Source organism: Perca flavescens, chromosome 18 (assembly GCF_004354835.1).
Source record: "Perca flavescens isolate YP-PL-M2 chromosome 18, PFLA_1.0, whole genome shotgun sequence".
Lineage (NCBI taxonomy): Eukaryota > Metazoa > Chordata > Actinopteri > Perciformes > Percidae > Perca > Perca flavescens.
Window position 1 is genome coordinate 5,967,838 of NC_041348.1, and position 20,285 is coordinate 5,988,122.

The 20,285-nt window shown below is 40.6% G+C and overlaps 1 protein-coding gene across 1 annotated transcript in view; it reads left to right on the forward strand.

Annotated features, from left to right (window-relative positions):
- The first annotated feature begins 231 nt into the window (after positions 1-231).
- The window catches only part of ddhd1b (DDHD domain containing 1b), a 78,206-nt gene continuing 58,152 nt past the window's right edge, over positions 232-20,285 (forward strand). Inside the window, exons 1-3 of the mRNA XM_028604885.1 lie at positions 232-1,504; positions 2,208-2,384; positions 3,371-3,499. Coding sequence (XP_028460686.1) covers positions 793-1,504; positions 2,208-2,384; positions 3,371-3,499 — 1,018 coding nt within the window. The 5' untranslated portion in view covers positions 232-792. The remainder of the gene's footprint in view (positions 1,505-2,207; positions 2,385-3,370; positions 3,500-20,285) is intronic.

The window sequence follows — 20,285 nt, forward strand, 5'->3', positions numbered from 1 at the left end:
CGGTGGCCCAGAAGGTATAGGAAGTATTCAACAAGCACATAATATATCTAATATATATCAACGACTTATTCCTATTATTTTACGTTTTTATTTATTTTACTTTTTTTGTTTTACCGTAAATCAAGTCGATAGTCAATGTCTATGGTTTGAACTAACGGTAATGACCTAAATGTGACTCATTTAGGCCACAGAATTTAGCCACAGAAACTTGCATGTAAAAATAAGCTTGAGAGCTAGCTAGCTATGCTTGGAAACTACGTTAGCGTTATAGTATAAAATAGTAAAACAGTTTGTACTATTGTAACGTTACTTGTATACGGTTGTATTCGCCGAAAGGTACTTTGCATTGTATTATTAGAATTTTAAAAGCCTGCGGATATCGACTTTATTTTGAATGTTCGAACAGGAAGTTTAGTTTGTATTCACTGACTTGACATGATGGAGCAACTGAGATTACCACCCTAGCTAGTAGGCTACCGTTCATTGATTATTCCAGCAGTTATCCCAAAAAAACGGGAATGTGAACGGGGAGTGTGTAGCGTTGCAGGCAGGAAATCAAGAGGTTATGTTTCGTTTAAACACTAGCTAAATATTTTTAAATCTGTAACGTTAGTTATAATGTTAAGAAATATTGTCGGGATCAGAACAGTTCGGCACACAGATGTTACAAGATGGGGAGACGAAACCGTTAATCTGGTATAACGTAATGTTAATAGTCTGACGGTAGGGACATTGTGCATTTGTTTTATTTTCCATTTAACATTATTGGGTCTAATAATCTGCGGCCAAACCATGAGCAATATGAGGGATAAAACGACTAACGTTATCCGCCAACAGAGCTCGGAGAATAACTCTGTCAGCAGTAATGAATGGGATATGGCAAATGATGTGTTTTTGTCCGGCTACGACGACAATCCGATGGGAGATAACGGTAGTGTCGCTGCGGGGGACAGGGACCCAGAGCAGCCCGGCTCTGACATACACCTGCCGCTGTTATCCCATGATGTCATGATGCTGGGCCTGGCTGGGGAAGAATATTCCAGCTCGTATCTGGACATCGATCCAAACTACACCGAAAGTGACGGAAATTGCACAACCAAGAAGCGCTTACGGTCAAATAGCTCCAGGCACCGCGGTGAGATCGTCACTGAGCTGGGACCAGAGGAGGTGCGGTGGTTTTACAAAGAGGACAAGCGGACGTGGAAACCATTCGTTGGACATGACTCTTTAAAAATCGAGATTGTCTATCAGAGATTCAGTAAACAGAACCCTGACACGGTCAAACGACCCGTCAATCCTGTCGAGGCCGAGGAAAAGGAGGTCCAGCCGGAGAGCGGAGCCGAGGACAGTGCGGAGTCGGCGGTGCAGCGTAGCGAAGGTCAGCGGCACTTGTCAGAAGAGATGAGGGATCCGGACGACATCAGCGTGGAGGCAGTGTGTGTCAGAGGGGGACTCTATGAAGTCGATATCAGGGAGAAGGAATGCTACCCCGTTTACTGGAACCGTGAGCACATAAGGATTTATGTGATTTATGTCCATAATGATAAAGCTGTTAAAAAACACTGCTACTTTTTAATTACTACTTAGTAGCAGCTCTACCAGCCTAAAGTTACTTAAAAGTTACAGCTACAGTAGTACGTAACTTATTTCGCCTTTGGCGAATAAGAAGTAAGACGTTCCATTATTACTACCTCTGCTTCTTCCAACACCACCACCAACACCACTTTGTACCACAAGTATTATTATTACCACCTATTAGAACCAGCCATACTACTACTGTACTGGATAGATCAATTGCAGTTGGCACTCATCAAGCAAGGCTACTATTAACATAGAATGATCATTATTAGTAATACTGCAAGTACCACTGTTTCAACCACTATTTTTGCCATGACTGCAACCTCTACTCTTTAGTGCTAAAATTATTGTTAATTCATCAGTTACTTAATTATTTGTCACTTATTAGAAAGAATAAAAGCACCATATATTTTGATGTTGGTCTCAATTTGAAAATGTAACTTTGTAACTTGTATTAACTTAATAATATTTGTTGTCATTATACCATAGTTTTATATATATATATATATATATATATATATATATATATATATATATATATATATATATATATTATAGTTGATCGACAAACTGTTTAGGTCCTAACAACCTTTCAAATAGTGTGGTAAACATCATGTGGTGTTCCTCAGAGCAAGACCGTATTCCTGTGATGAGGGGTCAGTGGTTCATTGATGGAACGTGGCTTCCCCTAGAGGAGGACGAGAGTGACCTCATCGAGATGGAGAACCTTGCCCGCTTCAGGGGGCAACGGATGAGGGACACCTACGAGATGGAGGTGGTGACCACCACAGTGGACAGCAAGGATGGTAAGGAGTGTTAGACAGAGTGTGGAATAAAGTAGACGTTGAAAGATATGTCCATGATAGACAAAGAAGATAGATGTGTATGGAGATGAATGTGTTGAGTGCAAGTGTATGGCTTCAGGTGTTGTGAAGTGTGTGTGTGTGTGTGTGTGTGTGTGTGTGTGTGTGTAAAACAATGGGGAGTACTCATACAAGGTCACCAGGAAAACTGCTGCCATTTCATATGATTTCTAAGACACGTTATTGAAAAATCCACTGGTAAACACTTTCCATAATGGCCATAACAGGAACTACTTAGATAGAACTACGGTGGCCTAGAAGGTATATAAAGTATTCAACAAACACATAATATATCTAATATACATCAACGACTCATTCCTATTATTTTACGTTTTTATTTATTTTTTATTTTTTTACCGTAAATCAAGTCGATAGTCAATGTCTATGGTTTGAACTAACGGTAATAACCTAAATGTGACTCATTTAGGCCACAGAATTTAGCCACAGAAACTTGCATGTAAAAATAAGCTTGAGAGCTAGCTATGTTTGGAAACTACTTTGCATTGTATTATTAGAATTTTAAACGCCGCTTATTCTTGCCTGCAGATATCAATTTTATTTTGAATGTTTAAACAGGAAGTTTAGTTTAGTTTAGTGTGTGTGTGTGTGTGTGTGTGTGTGTGTGTGTGTGTGTGTGTGTGCGTGTGCGTGTGCGTGTGTGCTGTTGGTTGGGGTAACTCTGCCATTAGAACAAGGCCAAAACAAATCAGGTGAGGTTATTTTAGCTGACTCCAGCTGAACCAATAGGAAGCTCACCTGAGAAAAGAGGAGGCACTGAGTGTGTGTACATGATGACTTTTGTGAATGTAGACTTCATGCAATGGAGTTTTACACACATACACACACATTCTACACACCCTCATGAATGGTAAATTAATTATGCTTGATGAAGTGTGTCACTTGCTGCTAATCACACAAATGTCTCCCAGCCATCCACAGTCTGAAGCTGAGCAGGAGTCATGTGGATTGGCACAGTGTGGACGAGGTGTACCTGTACAGTGACGCCACCACCTCCAAGATCGCACGTACTGTCACTCAGAAACTGGGCTTCTCTAAAGGTATATGTAAAATTATGGCTGTCACTTGATTAAAATATTTAATTGCGATTAATCGCATGATTGTCCATAGTTAACTTTCAGTTAATATATATATATATATATATATATATATATATATATATAAATATACACACTACTGGTCAAACGTTTTAGAACACCCCAATTTTTCCAGGTTTTTATTGAAATTCATGCAGTTCAATGTCTTATTGTACTCTGAAATGAAAGAATAGAATAAATGAACAATTAAAGTTAAAAAAGAAATCATGAAATCAATTTATAGCTGCTGAACGCACTCGTGGCATTCTTTCTACAATGGAAATCAAATATTCTTCAGAAAGTTCTTCCCAACTCTGTTGCAGAAGTTCCCAGAAATGTGTGGCACTTGTAGGTTGCTTTGCTTTCACTTTTCAGTCCAGGTCATCCCAAACCAGCTCAATGGGGTTTAAGTCTGGTGACTGTGCTGGCCACTCCATGTTTTTAAGCTTACCATCTTGTTCTTTTTTTCTAAGGTAGTTCTGGTATAGCTTGGACTTATGTTTTGGGTCATTATCTTGCTGTAGGATGAACCCCTGACCAACTAGGCGCATACCAGAGGGTACTGCATGGCGCTGCAAAATGCTGTAGTAGCCGTTTTGGTTCAGGGTGCCTTTCACTCTGTACAAATCACCGACCTTGGATCCAGCAAAACAGCCCCAGACCATCATGCTTCCTCCTCCATATTTGACAGTTGATGTCACACACTGAGGAACCATCCTTTCGCCTACTCGATGGCGTACAAAAATCCTGCATGATGAACCGAAGAGTTCATATTTTGATTCATCAGCACCTTCTTCCAGTCTTCAGTACTGCCGTGCAAAGCCAAAAGACCGTAACTCAATTTTGGTCGAAAATTTGTTATTGTCATTTTTGGAATATTAAAGATCTGCTTTATCATGTGGACAAATATCTTGAGTCAATTTTATTGTTTTGGGGAGAAAATTGTGTGTTTTCTTTGCCGTAACTTCAAAAGCCATACAGAAGCCAAGGCAGAATACCGTAACATCAGTTACGGTTCTTTGTCTTAGTTTCATGGCGCTTCAGAATGCTCAAATTGAGTTACGGTACTCCGTAAATGCGCTGCCCGCGACACACACACACACACACACACACACACACACACACACACACACACACACACACACACACACACACACACACAGGCAGCAGAGGACGACGCTGACGCGCAGCACATGTACCTGACTGGGAAAAATACCGCTACGCTCGTTACTGTAAGTAGGCTACAATAAAACCTAAAAGTAAATGCTTATCAATACCCACTCACCTGTCTACAGGCATACACATGTAGGAAGCGATATATTTCAATCTCTGGCTGGGCGCAGTCCACTCTTGTCCACCGCTCTGTTTACACAAACACAGCTACATCTACTCTACTCTAAATAGCGAATTTTGACAAAAAGCTAAAACAAAAGCTGACTGTTTGTAGTCTAACTGTTTATCTTAGTTTGCCACAAATCTTGAAATGTGGACAAAGTCTTGTGAAATTAACTGCTGGCTAAACTAACCATGCTCTCTGCAGAGCATCTATGAATGTATTATAAGATCAAAACAAACCAACGTGGCTACTTAATATGTACGTGAATGACAGCATCTTTATGTTCAAGTCTTCATTCTTTCAGTGGGTCTAAATTAGTGCCTCATATCCAAACAGAAGAACATGCTTTATATGCATTAAAACATCAAAACACTTCATGCTTAATTCTGACATCTGTCAGAGTGTGTGAATCAATCATGCGACTGCCTTTGTGGTAGTATGAGTATGAAATACAGAAAAAACATATTGATATATCATTTTCATATGATGTTGATAAATGTGAAGCCATTTTTACCATAGTGAGTCCAATAGGATTAATATTGCTTACATATGAAGTAAAAAATATCATTTGTTATCATACCATTGTGCTATAAAATAGAAGTTAAGGTGTTTTGCCTTGGTATGACCGACTGTCATTTTGTGGGCAATGCTAAGGCAGAATACAGTAACTTCTGAAAAAGGGTCAAAGGTCAAATTTGAGTTCAAATTTTTTTTGTAGATAGATTAATACAGTTATACACTACAAAATGTGAAAATTACAATATTATACCTATAACCCAATTGTCAGGACATTAAGATAACTTTAAAGTAATTTTTCTCAGTTTCACACTCTGGCGAGTTAAGGTCTTTTGCCTTTGTAGGGCAGTGTAGTCCATTGACGATGTTTCTTGGCCCAGACGTCTTAGCAATGGCTTTCATGCTGCAACTCGACCTATCAAACCTGCAGCTCCAAGTCTTCTCTTTACAGTTGAAACTGAAACTTGCTTATTACGACCACTATTAAGCTGTGCTTTAAGCTGTTGTCCTGTGAGCCGCCTATCACGCAAGCTGTTGACTCTCAGAAACTTGTCTTCTGATTCTGTTGTGGCTTTGGGTCTGCCAGACCTCTTCCTGTAAGAGTTCCCTCCAGTTTCAAAGTGCCTTTTGATGGTGAAGAATACTGTACTCACTGACACCTTGACTTTCTTCGCAATTTCTCTGTAGGAAAGACCAACATTCTTAAGTGTTATGATGGTCTGTCTCTCTTCCATTGTTAATTGCCTTTTTCCCGCCATTTTTCTGGCAACACACTACTTTCTGCAGTACAATACTGTTCATATAATGCTCACGAGGGTATGGTACCACAGTGTGTTCCAACAATACTTTTATACAAACAGAGGGGGTTGTAAGTAACCCAGACAAGTTGGAACACCTGTGGGAATTGGTAGCACCAACTTTCAAAGCTTGATCAACCTCCATTGCTGCAGAACAGCTTTACGTTGTTAACCCATTTCTTGTTCCCTGAAAAAGGCCTTTTTGTAAAATTCTGAAATGTGCATTATTTTTCAGTTTTGGGTAACCTTACTTTTTTTTAACCTCAGGCAGTTCACCACTTAACCTTTGTACCATTTCAAGCTATTCATTGGACTTGAACGGCTAAAATTTCAATAAAAAACTAGAGAAATGCATATATAATATGTTTACTATCATTTCAACAATCCAAAACAATAACAAATACTGTCTAGAATAATCTCCAGAATAACCTTAAAGGTACTGTATGTTAAAAAAACAAATAACATTAGGATCTACTCTGTTGCGGAGGGGTCTGAAAATGAGTCTCCATCCTTGATGCATTTTGTTGAAGAGCTGCTGAAACATAAATTATCCCTGTGCCCACCGGAACGGGCACACTGGGTGCTTGGACCTTCGTTCTCAGGAGCAGAACAACTCATTTCACATACAGGTTCAGGAGACCTTGAGGAATTACAAAGGAGCCTTTAATGAACACTTAATGGAGGAGAAATTACGATCACACAGTACAGTGTGGGTGCCATCCCAACTTCTGAAGTTCCTGTCTTCCTGCAGGTTGTATTTAAACTCATGCTTGAGGCTTTAAGTTTAGCTGAAACTTCAATGTAAACAAAGATATTGCGGGCACCCTAAACATAGATGCTTAACACAATTTAATAGTTGAGCCTATCTCTCTTTCTGGGAAGTATGCTACAGTGTGTCAGGCCCCTTTACCCGGTTTCCACCGACCTCCAAAAGGAATGAAACGAAAAACGAAACATTCACATATCATGCAGGTGCCTGATTCCCTGAATCCGTAGAGACACAAACAAATTTATGCATGAAGAGGTTTGGTTTTTACAGACTGGCCGAATACTCTCGGTCTCTGACCTGTGACTTATGAATGGCGTGATGCTGTCTATGCTTTCCCTTTTGGCACAACCTGGTGTTTCTGGAAATTCCACCACATGTGAGTGGAAAAAGCCTAATATCTACAATATATAAACATCTTAAAGACCTTTTGAACTCAAACAGCCATCATCTTAAACATAAATGGGAAGGAAATGGAGGAATTGTTATTTGTATCTAAAGATGAATGGGGAAATATTTGTAAATTGCTGTGGGAAACCACAGCCCAACACAGCTGGACAGAATTTGGGTGGAAAAGTATCATGAAATTCTTCATTACCCCTGCCCAGAGAAGGCATTATGGTATGGTATGAACTGTTGGAGGTTATGTGGTTCAAATGTAGCTAACAATTATCATATATTTTAGGATTTTTACATTACATTACATATCATTTAGCTGACGCTTTTATCCAAAGCGACTTACAATTAAGTGCATTCAACTGAGAAGGTCCAAACTCTAGACAACAAGTAGTAAGTGCAAGTACATTAGCTTTAAATAAGCAAAGCTACAAAGAAACGTATAAAAGTGCAGGTTCAAGAGTTTTTTTTTTATATATTATCCAAGGTGTAGTCGGAAGAGATGTGTTTTTAGCCTTTGGCGGAAGATGGGGAGGCTTTCAGCCATCCTGATGTCGATGGGGAGCTCGTTCCACCATTTAGGAGCCAGGACAGTGAACAGTCGGGATTTGGTTGAGTGATTAGTTCTCCCTCGCTGTGAGGGGGCAGCAAGCAGTTTGGCTGATGCAGAGCGAAGTGAGCGGGTTGGGGTATATGGTTTGACCATGTCCTGGATGTAAGCTGGGGCTGATCCGTTCGTGGCCCTGTATGTAAATACTAGTGTCTTGAAGCGGATGTGGGCAGCCACTGGTAACCAGTGAAGAGAGCTGAGGAGCGGTGTAGTGTGAGAGAATTTGGGGAGGTTGAAGACAAGTCGGGCTGCTGCGTTCTGAATGAGCTGCAGGGGTCGGATGGCACATGCAGGCATGCCAATCAGGAGGGAGTTGCAGTAGTCTAGACGTGAGATGACTAGAGCCTGAACCAGAACCTGAGCCGCCTTCTGCGTTAGAAGGGGACGTATCCTTCTGATGTTATGCAGCATGTATCTGCACGATCGGGTGGTTGCAGCAATGTTGGCAGTGAAGGAGAGTTGGTCGTCAAGTGTCACACCCAGGTTTCTAGCAGTCTGGGTGGGGACTACCACAGAGTTGTCGATTGTTATAGTCAGGTCTTGGGTAGGAGAGCCCTTCCCTGGAAGGAAAAGGAGCTCAGTCTTGTCAAGGTTGAATTGCAGATGGTTAGTGGACATCCAAGAAGAGATGTCAGTTAGACAGGCCGAGATACGTGCTGCTACTTGAGTGTCAGACTCAGGAAAGGAAAGAATTAGTTGGGTGTCATCAGGGGACCCAGGACTGATCCCTGAGGAACCCCAGTTTTGAGTGGACAAGGCTCTGAGCCGGTAGGTTCGGTCTGACAGGTAAGATGTGAGCAATGAGAGCGCAGAGCCTGAGACACCCAGATTCTGGAGTGTCGAAATGAGGATCTGGTGGTTCACTGTGTCGAAGGCAGCAGAAAGGTCCAGAAGGATGATGATGGAAGAGAGAGAGGTTGTTTTAGCGATGTGAAGCTGCTCAGTGACAGCAAGGAGGGCGGTTTCTGTTGAGTGACCAGCCTTGAAGCCAGACTGGTGGGGATTGAGAAGGTTGTTCTGGTTGAGATAAGTAGAGAGTTGATTATAAATGGCACGCTCAAGAGTTTTAGATAGAAAGGGAAGAAGAGAGACGGGTCTATAGTTATTTACATCAGACGAGTCGAGTGTTGGTTTTTTGAGTAGTGGGGTCACTCTTGCCTCTTTGAGGGCAGTGGGGAAACAGCCAGTTGACAAGGAGATGTTAATGAGATGGGTGAGGAAAGGAAGAAGGTCAGGAGCAATGGATTGGAGAAGGTGAGAAAGGATAGGATCCAGGGGGCAGGTGGTTGGGCGGGCAGAGGTAATCAAAGTAAGAATTTGATTTGGAGATAGAGGGGTGATAGAGGAAAGAGTACTAGATGTGATGGATGGTAAGGTGATTTCAGAAGGTGTGGTGGAGACTGAAGAGCGTATGTCATCTATCTTTTTTACAAAGTAGTTGACAAAGTGGATTGGTAGAAGGGAGGAGGAAGGAGGTGGACTGGGGGAATCTAGCAGGTTAGAGAAGATGGAGAAAAGTTTTTTGGGGTTTGAGTAAGAGGATTCAATTTTGGTTTGATAAAAGGAGCTTTTTGCTGCAGAAATAGAGGCAGCGAAGGAGGAAAGAAGAGACTGATAAGTAAGCAGATCATCTGGGTGTTTAGATTTACGCCATTTCCTTTATGCTGCCCGTATAGTTGATCTTTCAGCACGTACCGAGTCAGATAACCACGGAGCTGGGGAGGACTTATGAGCCGGTCGTGAAGTAAGAGGGCAGAGAGAGTCGAAAGAGGAGGATAGAGTAGAGAGTAGAGTGTCTGCGGCAGCGTTGGGAGGCATGAGTAAGAAAGAGTCAGATGGAGGGAGGGTAGATAGAGCACATGCCGCCAGAGAAGAAGGAGAGAGTGAACGAATATTACAGCGGACAGGTACGGTGTCTCTTGAGATATGGTTGTGAGCTTGGGAGAGTGGGAGAGAGTATGAGATGAAGAAATGGTCTGAGATATGGAGTGGAGTAACAGTGAGGTTGGATGTCGAGCAGTTTCTAGTGAATATGAGATCTAGGTGGTTACCAGCTTTGTGAGTGGGTGGTGAAGGAGAGAGTGAGAGGGCAAAAGAAGAGAGAAGGTGAAGAAAGGCAGCTGACTTCTCTGTCTGGATGTTGAAGTCTCCCAGAAGTACCAGCGGAGGACCAGTTTCAAGGATGTTTGAAAGAAGGACATCCAGCTCCTCCAAAAACTCCCCCAGAGGACCTGGTGGGCGGTAGATAACAATGATGACTAGTTGTACCGGATGAGTAATGGTGACAGCATGAAGTTCAAAAGAGAGAGGAGGGAACTCTGGCAGTTGGTAGAGAGAAAATCTCCACTTGGGGTTAATGAGTAGGCCTGTACCTCCACCTCTCCCAGTGGGTCTGGGTGTGGGTGAAAGAGTAGGCAGAAGAGAGAGCAGCAGGGGTGGATGTGTTGGTTGGTGTAATCCAGGTCTCTGTGAGAGCAAGGAAGTCAAGGGATTGCAGGGTTGCAAAGCCAGAGATGAACTCAGTCTTGCGAGTGGCAGACTGGCAGTTCCACAGGCCACCTGCAACAAGGTGTTGTGTGTGTGTGGAACGGGTGGGATAGGTAAGAGTGGTGGGGTTGCGGAAGTCTTGCGAGCTAATGCTTGGTTTGTAGTATCTCCGAGATGACACGAGGACAGGAATAGAGAACCAGCACATTTCCGGATAAAGACACCAAGCAATGTAAGTGGGATATGAGGTATCAGCCTACTTAACTTCCCACTTAGCCTCCCGCGAAGACTCCTGCGTAGACTCCTTTGTCTTTGTCCTCCGAGTCTTCGTCCGATGAGGCTGCCGCTGATTTCTCAAAAATTACATCTTTCTGGCGTGAAATCCATAAGGTCCGGAAATCTATTTTAAATCACCATTCTATTTGATGTTCTGACAATATATTTCGGCACTATAGCATTGCATATTCAATCTCCAGTGGACAAGTATTTAGTGAGAAAATTACTTATCGGAGGGAAGAAAGCCCTGACTAGGAATTGGTTGCATCCAGATGCTCCAACATTAGACGATTGGTTAAAAAAATATTCATTCAATTTACATTATGGAGAGACTAACATTTTCTATAAAAATGCAATCAGATCATCATAATGTATCATGGTAAAAATGGGTCAGGTACATTAGCCCACAGTGACCAGACCTGCTTTAATGACCTTGCTAAATTGCCATTTAACTGACCTACTGAGGAGACCGTGTTGTGTAGATTTTCGTGAATAAATTGTGTGTGCAATTTTTGTTCAGATGTTTATAGTTAATTAAGGTAAAAAAAAAAGGAGAACAGTAGATGCAAGGAAAGCTTTTTTGACTCGCTTGATGCAATTGTCTGAGTGATATTGTATCAGTACGTACTCATAGTGTATCTACATTGGAAGAATTGTATGTACCTAATTGTCTTTTAAATCTTGAACTATGTATGACCTCCCTGATAAAGTAAAAAAAAAAAAAAAAAAAAAATATCATCAAATCATCAAAAATTTGTATCATCAAAATACTAAAAAATATGCTATTTGTAGTGTGCTCGTTAATCTTCGTAAAACTGTTGACAACATGTCCTGTGGATTGTTAAAAACAAAGCAAGGCTATGTTCAGCTCTGGATCAAATTATGCATCCTCTTGCAATGACAATTTCACACGCGAATAGAATCATAAGGTCTGGCATTATGTCTGACTGCTTTATTGATCCCTCAGTTGTTTACTGTGTATGGAAACTAATTAAATTGCCTCCAAGACTAATCAAAATCAGACACTATAGGAAATTGAAATTTAGATTTATTTATTAATGATTTGATATGCTATTATTATCTGTATTCTGAGTTTAATGATGTTGCTCCTTGGAAAACTACTAAGATCAAGGGTAAACATTGTCCTTTTTGATTGGGAAAATATACAGGCAGTTTTGCCTGTATATTCTGATTTTGATTTTCAAAATATATAAATACATTTTATAATAATTTTAATATATAAACTTTTGATATTGATTGGGAAAATAAACTGCCTGTATATTTTCCCAATCAATATCAAAAGTTTATATATTAAAATTATTATAAAATGTATTTATATATTTTGAAAATCAAAATTAGAATATACAGGCAATTGAGAAATATGAGCAAGACAAAAACCTGGATTGCAAAATCAAACTATTATAGAGACGGAGGCCCTCATTTATCAACCTAATGTAGAAACCAGCGCAGATATGAGCGCAGAAATCATCTTACAACAGGCTTCACGTGTGATTCATGAAACGTTCGTTTCACACCAATCAGAGCGTAAGAATGGTCATACATTGATAAATGCAGCGGCTGGAAACGATGGTAATTTAAATATCACGCCCCAATATATTCTCGGTTTTGAGGCCTCGCCCCTGCAATTTACAACATGGCAAGACGTAATCCAGCTGAGAAGCGGCACTTTTCAGAGGTGGAGATTGAAACCCTGATATCTCAGGTTCATTTGCACTAACGTGTGTACTTTTTGGCAGCCTGAAAACTGGTATTAAAGGCTGTAGAAAGAACGGGGAATGAAAAAAGATCACTGATGCGGTCAACAGTGTTGCCGTAGTAAATTGGACTCCAGCTGAAGATTAGCCTATTTAATTTATATCCTTGACACATTTTCTATAGTCCTAATAGTAATATTCGGGCTTCTATTGCAATCTCTTAGGCCAGAACGAGGCAACAGCTGAGGGAGAGTGCGTGTCCTCCACCCCCGCGCTGGACCACTACCCCGACCCTGTCTCCTGACAGCAGAGAGGCTGGAAAAACAAGCCGAAATAACTCGGTCAATGGCAAATAAATCGTTCACGACAGAGAAATTAAAACCTGAAGAATAAATAAAAAGGTTGTGCATTGTCATGTTTCCTGTATTGAATATCATTGCCAAACATAATACTATAGGCTAAAAAGCGAGGAATAATATCCTGTCTCCTTCGTAAAGCCCCCAGTTGGGGCTGTGCTGGACACTGCTCTCTGGGCATCTGGTCATCTGGCTCCATCAGTACATTTATGGCACCCAGTTTTCCTGCGAGATGTTGTGCTGAACCCCACAGGCTAAAACAATGTTGCAGACTTTTTCTGCCGTGTATAGGGTCCCCCCCGCTGATGCAAGCCATCTGCCCTTAAACAATCCAATGGAGATCTCCACCGTAGCACGTGCATGTACGTGTGCACTGTTGTACCGGCGCATAGAGGTCTTCTAAAAGAGCCAGATCTGCCATTGCTGATAAGTGATCAACTGATGACAGCCTATGCTCACGTTCAAATTGATAAATGCCGAGCTTTGCGTAGGAATCGGCATACGCCCGTCCTACGCCTGTTTTAGGTCATACGCACGTTTCATAAATGAGGGCCTGTCTCACTAGTGATTTTAAGAATCCTAAACAATTCTGGAAAAAAATCAAAACCATTATTAAAATATCAGATAAACATTGACTGCAAACATTCCCATGCATTCAATTATCATTTCTCCTCCGTTGGTACCTTATTACCTAACTCTCACTTGTCTACTAGTTTCTTTAGTAATATTTCACCTTGCTGTAGTTCCTTTTCGTTTAGGAAAATTTTATCAGCTGAAGTTCAGAATGCTATTAATGAACTAAATGTTTATAGTGGTGCTGGACTTGATGGAATAGAAAACAGGTTTATTAAACCAGCTTCCCATATTCTTATGTATCCACGCTGATTTATTCAATCTTTCTTTGTCACATGTGAGCTACCAGCTATCTGGAAATGTACACACATCACTCCACTCGATAAATCTGGAGATGTACTTGATCCAAACAATTAAAGACCTCCGTTATATGTTGTATTGCTAAGTCTTTGAAAAATTTATTAACAATCAACTTTTACATTATCTTAGTACCAAGAATATCCTATCACCATTTCAATCTGGCTTCAGGTCTAATCACTCCACAACTACTGCCCTACTTAAATTTACCAATGATGTTAACTGTGCTGTAGATAATGGTGAACTCACAGGTGCCATCTTTATTGATTTAACTAAAGCCTTTGATTTTGTTGATCGCTATCTGCTTTTAGATAAGCTCCATGATATTGGCCTCTCTGAAAATGCAGTATTGTGGTTCAATTCATATTTGCATAATAGAAAACAATCTGTTGTTCTACATGGAAGTAAAGCCGATCTTTTGGTTCAACAAAGAGGTGTGCCACAGGCTCAACATTGGGAACACTACTTTTCTCTATGTAAATAATTTACCATCAATTTTCAATAACTGTTAGATCAGGTTTGCATATGACAGTGTCATCAGCATAAAGTTGAACACAACACAAATTCAAGCTTCTCTTCAGTCTAACTTCAATATCTTACAAGATTGGCTTTTACATAAATTATTTTTAAACAAAACAAAGTCTGTATTATCTTTGGTACCAGACAGAAACTCAAATCCAAACCTGGTTCCTGTGTTATAACCTGTGATGATGGCACTCCTCTGCATAAAGTTGATAAGATTAAAGGTGCAATATGTAATATTGTGTGTAATACTGGCAGCTAGCGGTTAAAATAGTTACTGCACTACCAGTTCAAAATACTGGAGAGTCGTTTCCCCCACCCCCTCCTGCCCAGACTCAAAGTTCACGGGGGTTGCCAGGCTGAGACCGCAGCATTCACAACAATGTTGCTAGACGCTTGTCTCACATAGCCAGACATTACTCCACAGCACAGCGGAGTAGCTAACGGTAGATGCTAGTCTCACATAGCCAGACATTACTCCACAGCACAGCAGCTAAAGTTAGATGCTAGTCTCACATAGCCAGACATTACTCCACAGCACAAGCTAACGTTAGATGCTGGCTATATTGACAGTCATAAAAGCCCATGCTCACGCGGACGGAGCTCTGTAACCAACTGACAGACACACTTTTTCGGCTTAAAATTACAGTATGAACCGCTAAAAACACAACAACCTCACTGTCCTCTCCACACGCCTGTCAGGCACACTTCCTCAGCTTAGAATTACAATACGAAACGCTAAAAATACCACTACCTTGCCGACACACTTCAATGGCTTAGAATTACGGCAACAATCGCTAAACACACTGCAAACTCACAGTCCTCTCTTTCCGATTTACAGCCCCCCTCTCGTGGCTTAAAATAACTCACCGTTGTTGGCTCCGGCCGCTGAAGAGGCTACACGCTGTAAACAGCCATGACAACAGTTAGCATGGTTAGCATGGCGGCGTTAGCGAGGACCAGTCGGGATCACTTTACTGGCTACGTCTCAATTGTTTTTGCGAGTAACCAACTCGGGTACTCTAGCTATATAAATCAATGTGAGTACACAAATGTTGAAATGACAAAAAATGCCCGTCCTTAGTAGCTGTGATAAATTAGCATGAAGCTAATGCTTACCTGTTCAGGAGAAAATAAGCCAACTCTGCGTCCTTTTGGGCTCTAAGCTGTCTCCATCTTTCAAATACATCTCCAATATTTACCAGGGGGTTGTTACGTCTCTGGTCACGCAACTGTTAGAAACATGCTGTTTTCTTTTTTTTATGTCAGGTAGAATCTATCTCCGTTGATCCTGTACGTTTGTTTGCTGCTTTCATGGCTGTTCTACCGTTACAGCTGTAGCGTGCTGGGTTTACGTTTTTACAGGTATATCTGGCAACCCGGCCTGCCTGTCAAACTGGGCCGTTGATAACAACACACAGACCAAAACATAAACATAAATTCCGTCACGGAATTTAAATTTCAAAAAGAAAAAATACTGAAATTAGCATTGTTGTCAGAAAAGATAGTATTTCAGTTTAACATGTTTCCTTAATATCTGATGAGGCATTGGTGTCATTTTTGGATTTATTACAGTATAAATATTACATATTGGACCTTTAAATATCTTGGTTTATGGCTTGATTCTGAACTCTCATTCAAATTACACATTGAGCAAGTGTTACGTAAAGTGAACTTTGGAATCAATGTTTTACATCGATCTCGAAATGCTTTACGCGCAGTGTTCATATGAATCTTGCCTCTCAACTTATACTTACGATTCTGGACTATTGTGATTTAAATGAATTTAAATCAGACCTTGTTCTACTTAACACAGCATATAATAGATAAGTTTGGCACTATGCTCAACTCTACTTCTCTGTCCCTTGTGTTAAGAAAACAATTGGCAAAAGAAAGCAGCAGATTGGAACTAGAAAATTCCGGAAGAAATTTTGACAGTGTGCCTACTACTTGGTAGTGATGTGCGGATCGATACTAAAGTATCGATATTTACGATCCCAACGTCTCCTGCTCTAGTATCGATTCTAATATAAAAAGATCGATATTTAAACTCAGTAATTTGGAGTGAGTGTTTATGTTATCATAAGTAACTTGTTGTCACCTGAAAAGTCTAATTATATCCTGTTAGGGGAAGGAACTACTTCTCCTTCCGCCGGTCAGTTGTGTGTGCACTGCGGCTCTGTGACGGAGCCGGCCGCTGCAACAGCCCTTCTTTAATTTCCCACTACGAAGACTGCAGACTGCAGAGTGACTATGGCTGACCGCAAAAGGAGTCATGTCTGGCTGTATTTTTGCTGTAAAGACAGCAGTGACGTCTCTGAGATTTTCTTTATAATTAAATAATATGAGAGTAGTTTATTGTCTTGTCATTATGCAGTTATAGCCTACTTTGGAAATGGTAAGCCTACAGCCTACTTTTTTACTTTACTTTAAACTAGTTGTCATATCACACTACAAATAAAATACGTAAAAAGTATTGGTATTGGTATCGGTATCTGCAATACCAGCCTGGGTATTACTTGGTATCGGATCGAATAGGAATTAAGTGGTATCGCACATCACTACTACTTGGTACACATCCGAATAACACTAGCTAAGTAGATACATAGATCACACTGTCACTGAAAGAGAGAGAGAGAGAGAGAGAGAGAGAGAGAGAGAGAGTCTGGTGGGTTCAGGATGCTTAAAGTTCTGATTATTTACATGTAGTCTGGTGGGTTTAGTGACACAAGCCTCAGCAATTCAATATATATATATATAATTTGCTTAAATTTGAAATACATACAGTGTAGTTTTAATGGTGAAGTGTTAATTTTCTTAACCTTTTAGAGATATACTAAAGACCTTTCTGTTTACCAGAAACAGCTATGAAGTAGCTAGCGCTAAACCCACCAGACTCCATTTAAAAAACAGTACTTTTAGCGAGTATAGAGACAACATATATTTTCACATGTAAATCGGTAAACTATGTGTTTATTTCAACCAACACTAGAGTTGTGATGGTGGGAAAAGTGTAGAGAAGACCAAAAACGGCTTTTCATAGTCTTATTTTGTTTCTGTCGACTTTTAATGTAGTGTAGTTTACGATGCTTAAAGTACTGATTATTTACATGGAGTCTGGTGGGTTTAGCAAAATAAGCCTCAGCAATACAATATATATATATATAATTTGCTTACATTTTAAATACATCCAATGTTGTTTCAATGGTGAAGTGTTAGTTGTCTTAACTTTTTAGAGATATACCTTTTTAAAACCTATTTAAGACCTTTCTGTTTACCAGAAACAGCTATGAAGTATCTAGTGCTAAACCCACCAGACTCCATTCAAAAAACAGTACTTTTAGCGAGTATAGAAACATATTTTCACATGTAAATCGGTAAACCATATGTGTTTATTTCAACCAACACTAGAGTTGTGATGGTTGGAAAAGTGTAGAGAAGACCAAAAACGGCTTTTCATAGCTTTTTTTGGTTTCTGTTGACTTTTAATGTAGTGTGTTTTACGATGCGTAAATGTTTATTTACATGGAGTCTGGTGGAAAACAGCTGTTGGTTTTGAGGCTTGAAGTCAGTTAGGAGTAAGTCAGTTGGTCAGTTAGTCCATCATTACATCATGTTAGCTGACAAATAACACTTCACTGTTAAAAAAGGCTATTGTCACTAAACCCACCACACTCGATGTAAATAAACAGTCATTTTAGCATCGTAAACCCACTTGTGTTTGTGTGTGTGTGTTTGTGTGTATATGTATGTGTGAGTGTGTGTGTGTCTGTGTATGCGTGTGTGTGTGTGTGTGTGTGTGTGTGTGTGTGTGTGTGTGTGAGAGAGAATGTGTGTGAGTGTGTGTGTGTATGGGTGTGTGTGTGTGTGTGGGGGGGGTGTGTTTGTATGTGTATGTGTATGTGTGTGTGTGTGTGTGTGTGTGTGTGTGTGTGTGTGTCCCTCCCTCTTTCCCTCCCTCTCTCTCCCTCAACCTCTCCCTCCCTCCTTCTCTCTCCCTCTCTCTCCTTCCCTCTCGCTCCCTCTATCCCTCCCTCTCCCTCCCTCTCTCTCCCTCCCTTCTTCCCTCTCTCTGTCTCCCTCTTTCCCTCCCTCTCTATCCCTCCCTCTCTCTCCCTCCTTCCCTTCCTCCCTTCTTCTCTCCCTCTCTTCCTTCCTCCCTCCCTCTCTCCCTCCCTCTCTCCCTTCCTTCCTCCCTCCCTTCCTTCCTTCCTTCCTTCCTTCCAGAAGTCTCCATGATAGGATATGTGTGTGTCAGAAGTTGTTGCTATGATGATTTCCACAGTGCGGGGGTAGGGAGGGGGAGACAGTGTCTTCCATGGGTCAAACATATCCATGTAATGATAATTAAAATGTCCTACATTTTGACCAACAATGATGTATGAAGAGTGAAAACTGTACGGGAGAGAGCAAGTTGTTTGGAATCATAATGCAGCTTCACCCTCTAGCTCTCAACATTCTCTCCCCATACACACACATTGGAAATCTCAACCGGTCTGAAGAAGTACTGCAGCTTCATTTTTTTTTTACAGTTTCTATCGGCAGTTGGTTTCAAAATAACAAAAAGTTTAGGTCCTATGTATTCCATAGTCACATGTCTGCGACTGGGACAAGATTTCCTACATTTTGACCAAGTATGATGTACGTAGAGTGAAAATTGTACGGTAGAGAGCAATTTGTTTGGAAAACATTTCAGAGAATCGTATTGCAACTCCACTGTTTCTATTGGCAGTTGGAGTGTCTAGAGCAAAAAGTTTACGTCCGGTGGATTCCATAGTTATGTCTGCGACCGCCACAAGATTTCCTACGATAGAGGGAAAACTGTAGGAGGGAAAGCAATTTGTTTGGAAAAATTTCCGAGAATCGTACTGCAGCTTCCCACTCAGACTCCCACTCTAACTCTCAACATTCCGGCCACATACACACACATTGGAAAATCTGAAACAGTCTGAAAAGACGACGATACGTAAACTGTGATTTCGTAGAAACCGTGCTTGATATCCGAATGCCCATTCAGCCCAATAAACGCCAAAATCTTGTCTTCGGTTTAAACTTTTAACTTTCTTTCTACATTTAAGTATGGCGATACAGCATAGTCCCAAACGGGGGTTGTTTTGAGCGATGTTAAGCAATTTGCCGAACATTTCCCATTCAAGTCTATGGGACAATTTTGCGCCGTTTTTTGCCGATTTCGTGAAAACCGTGCGGCAAATCTCTTAGAAAAGTCATAACACACCATTCCCGAGCGTTACAAACGCGATGATGTCATTTGTGTGCGCGTGTTGGCAATGCATCGTGAGCCTTAGTGGGACAAAAAACAGGCGGAATAATATTAATAAGTATGAGAAACAATAGTCATTGTGCCGATTGCTGCTATTGCAGCACATCGACACACTGAATAATTTCCCTGTTGAAATAAGATCAATTTTAATATTTGGCATGTTTTTTTTATAGATAATTTTTTGGGGCTTCTCCCTTTATTGGACAGTGGATAGATAGGAAAGGGGGAGAGAGATGGGGAATGACACGCAGCAAAGGGCAGGAGGTTGGACTCTAACCCTGCGCTCCTGCAGGACTCGGCCAACATGCGGCGAATGCTCTTACTAGAGGCTGAGCTAGAGGCTGCCCCAATATTTGGTATGTTTAAGAATGTCATGTCTTCTCACGTTAAAATGGACTCTCATTGTTATCAACAATGCCATCATTCCCTATACCTACTGTTTATATATAATGTTCATACCCAATTTTAGTCGGTGATCGACTCACACTTTACTGTTTATTTATTATTAGTGGTTGTAATGTTTTGATGAATTTATGCATGTGTTTTTTTTTTTTGTTTTTTGTTTGTTTATTTTGTTTGTTTTTCACCGTTGTATGTACGCTGTGTTATTGATAATTGTATTCCTGTTTTTAGTTCTATTTTTATTTTGTTTATTTTTTTTTCCTGTCACTCTGTTGTTATGTAATGATTGTGATACTTGTTGGGATACATCTCAAGGGGTTTATCCTAATAAACAAATTTGAACACACAATATGTCAATCA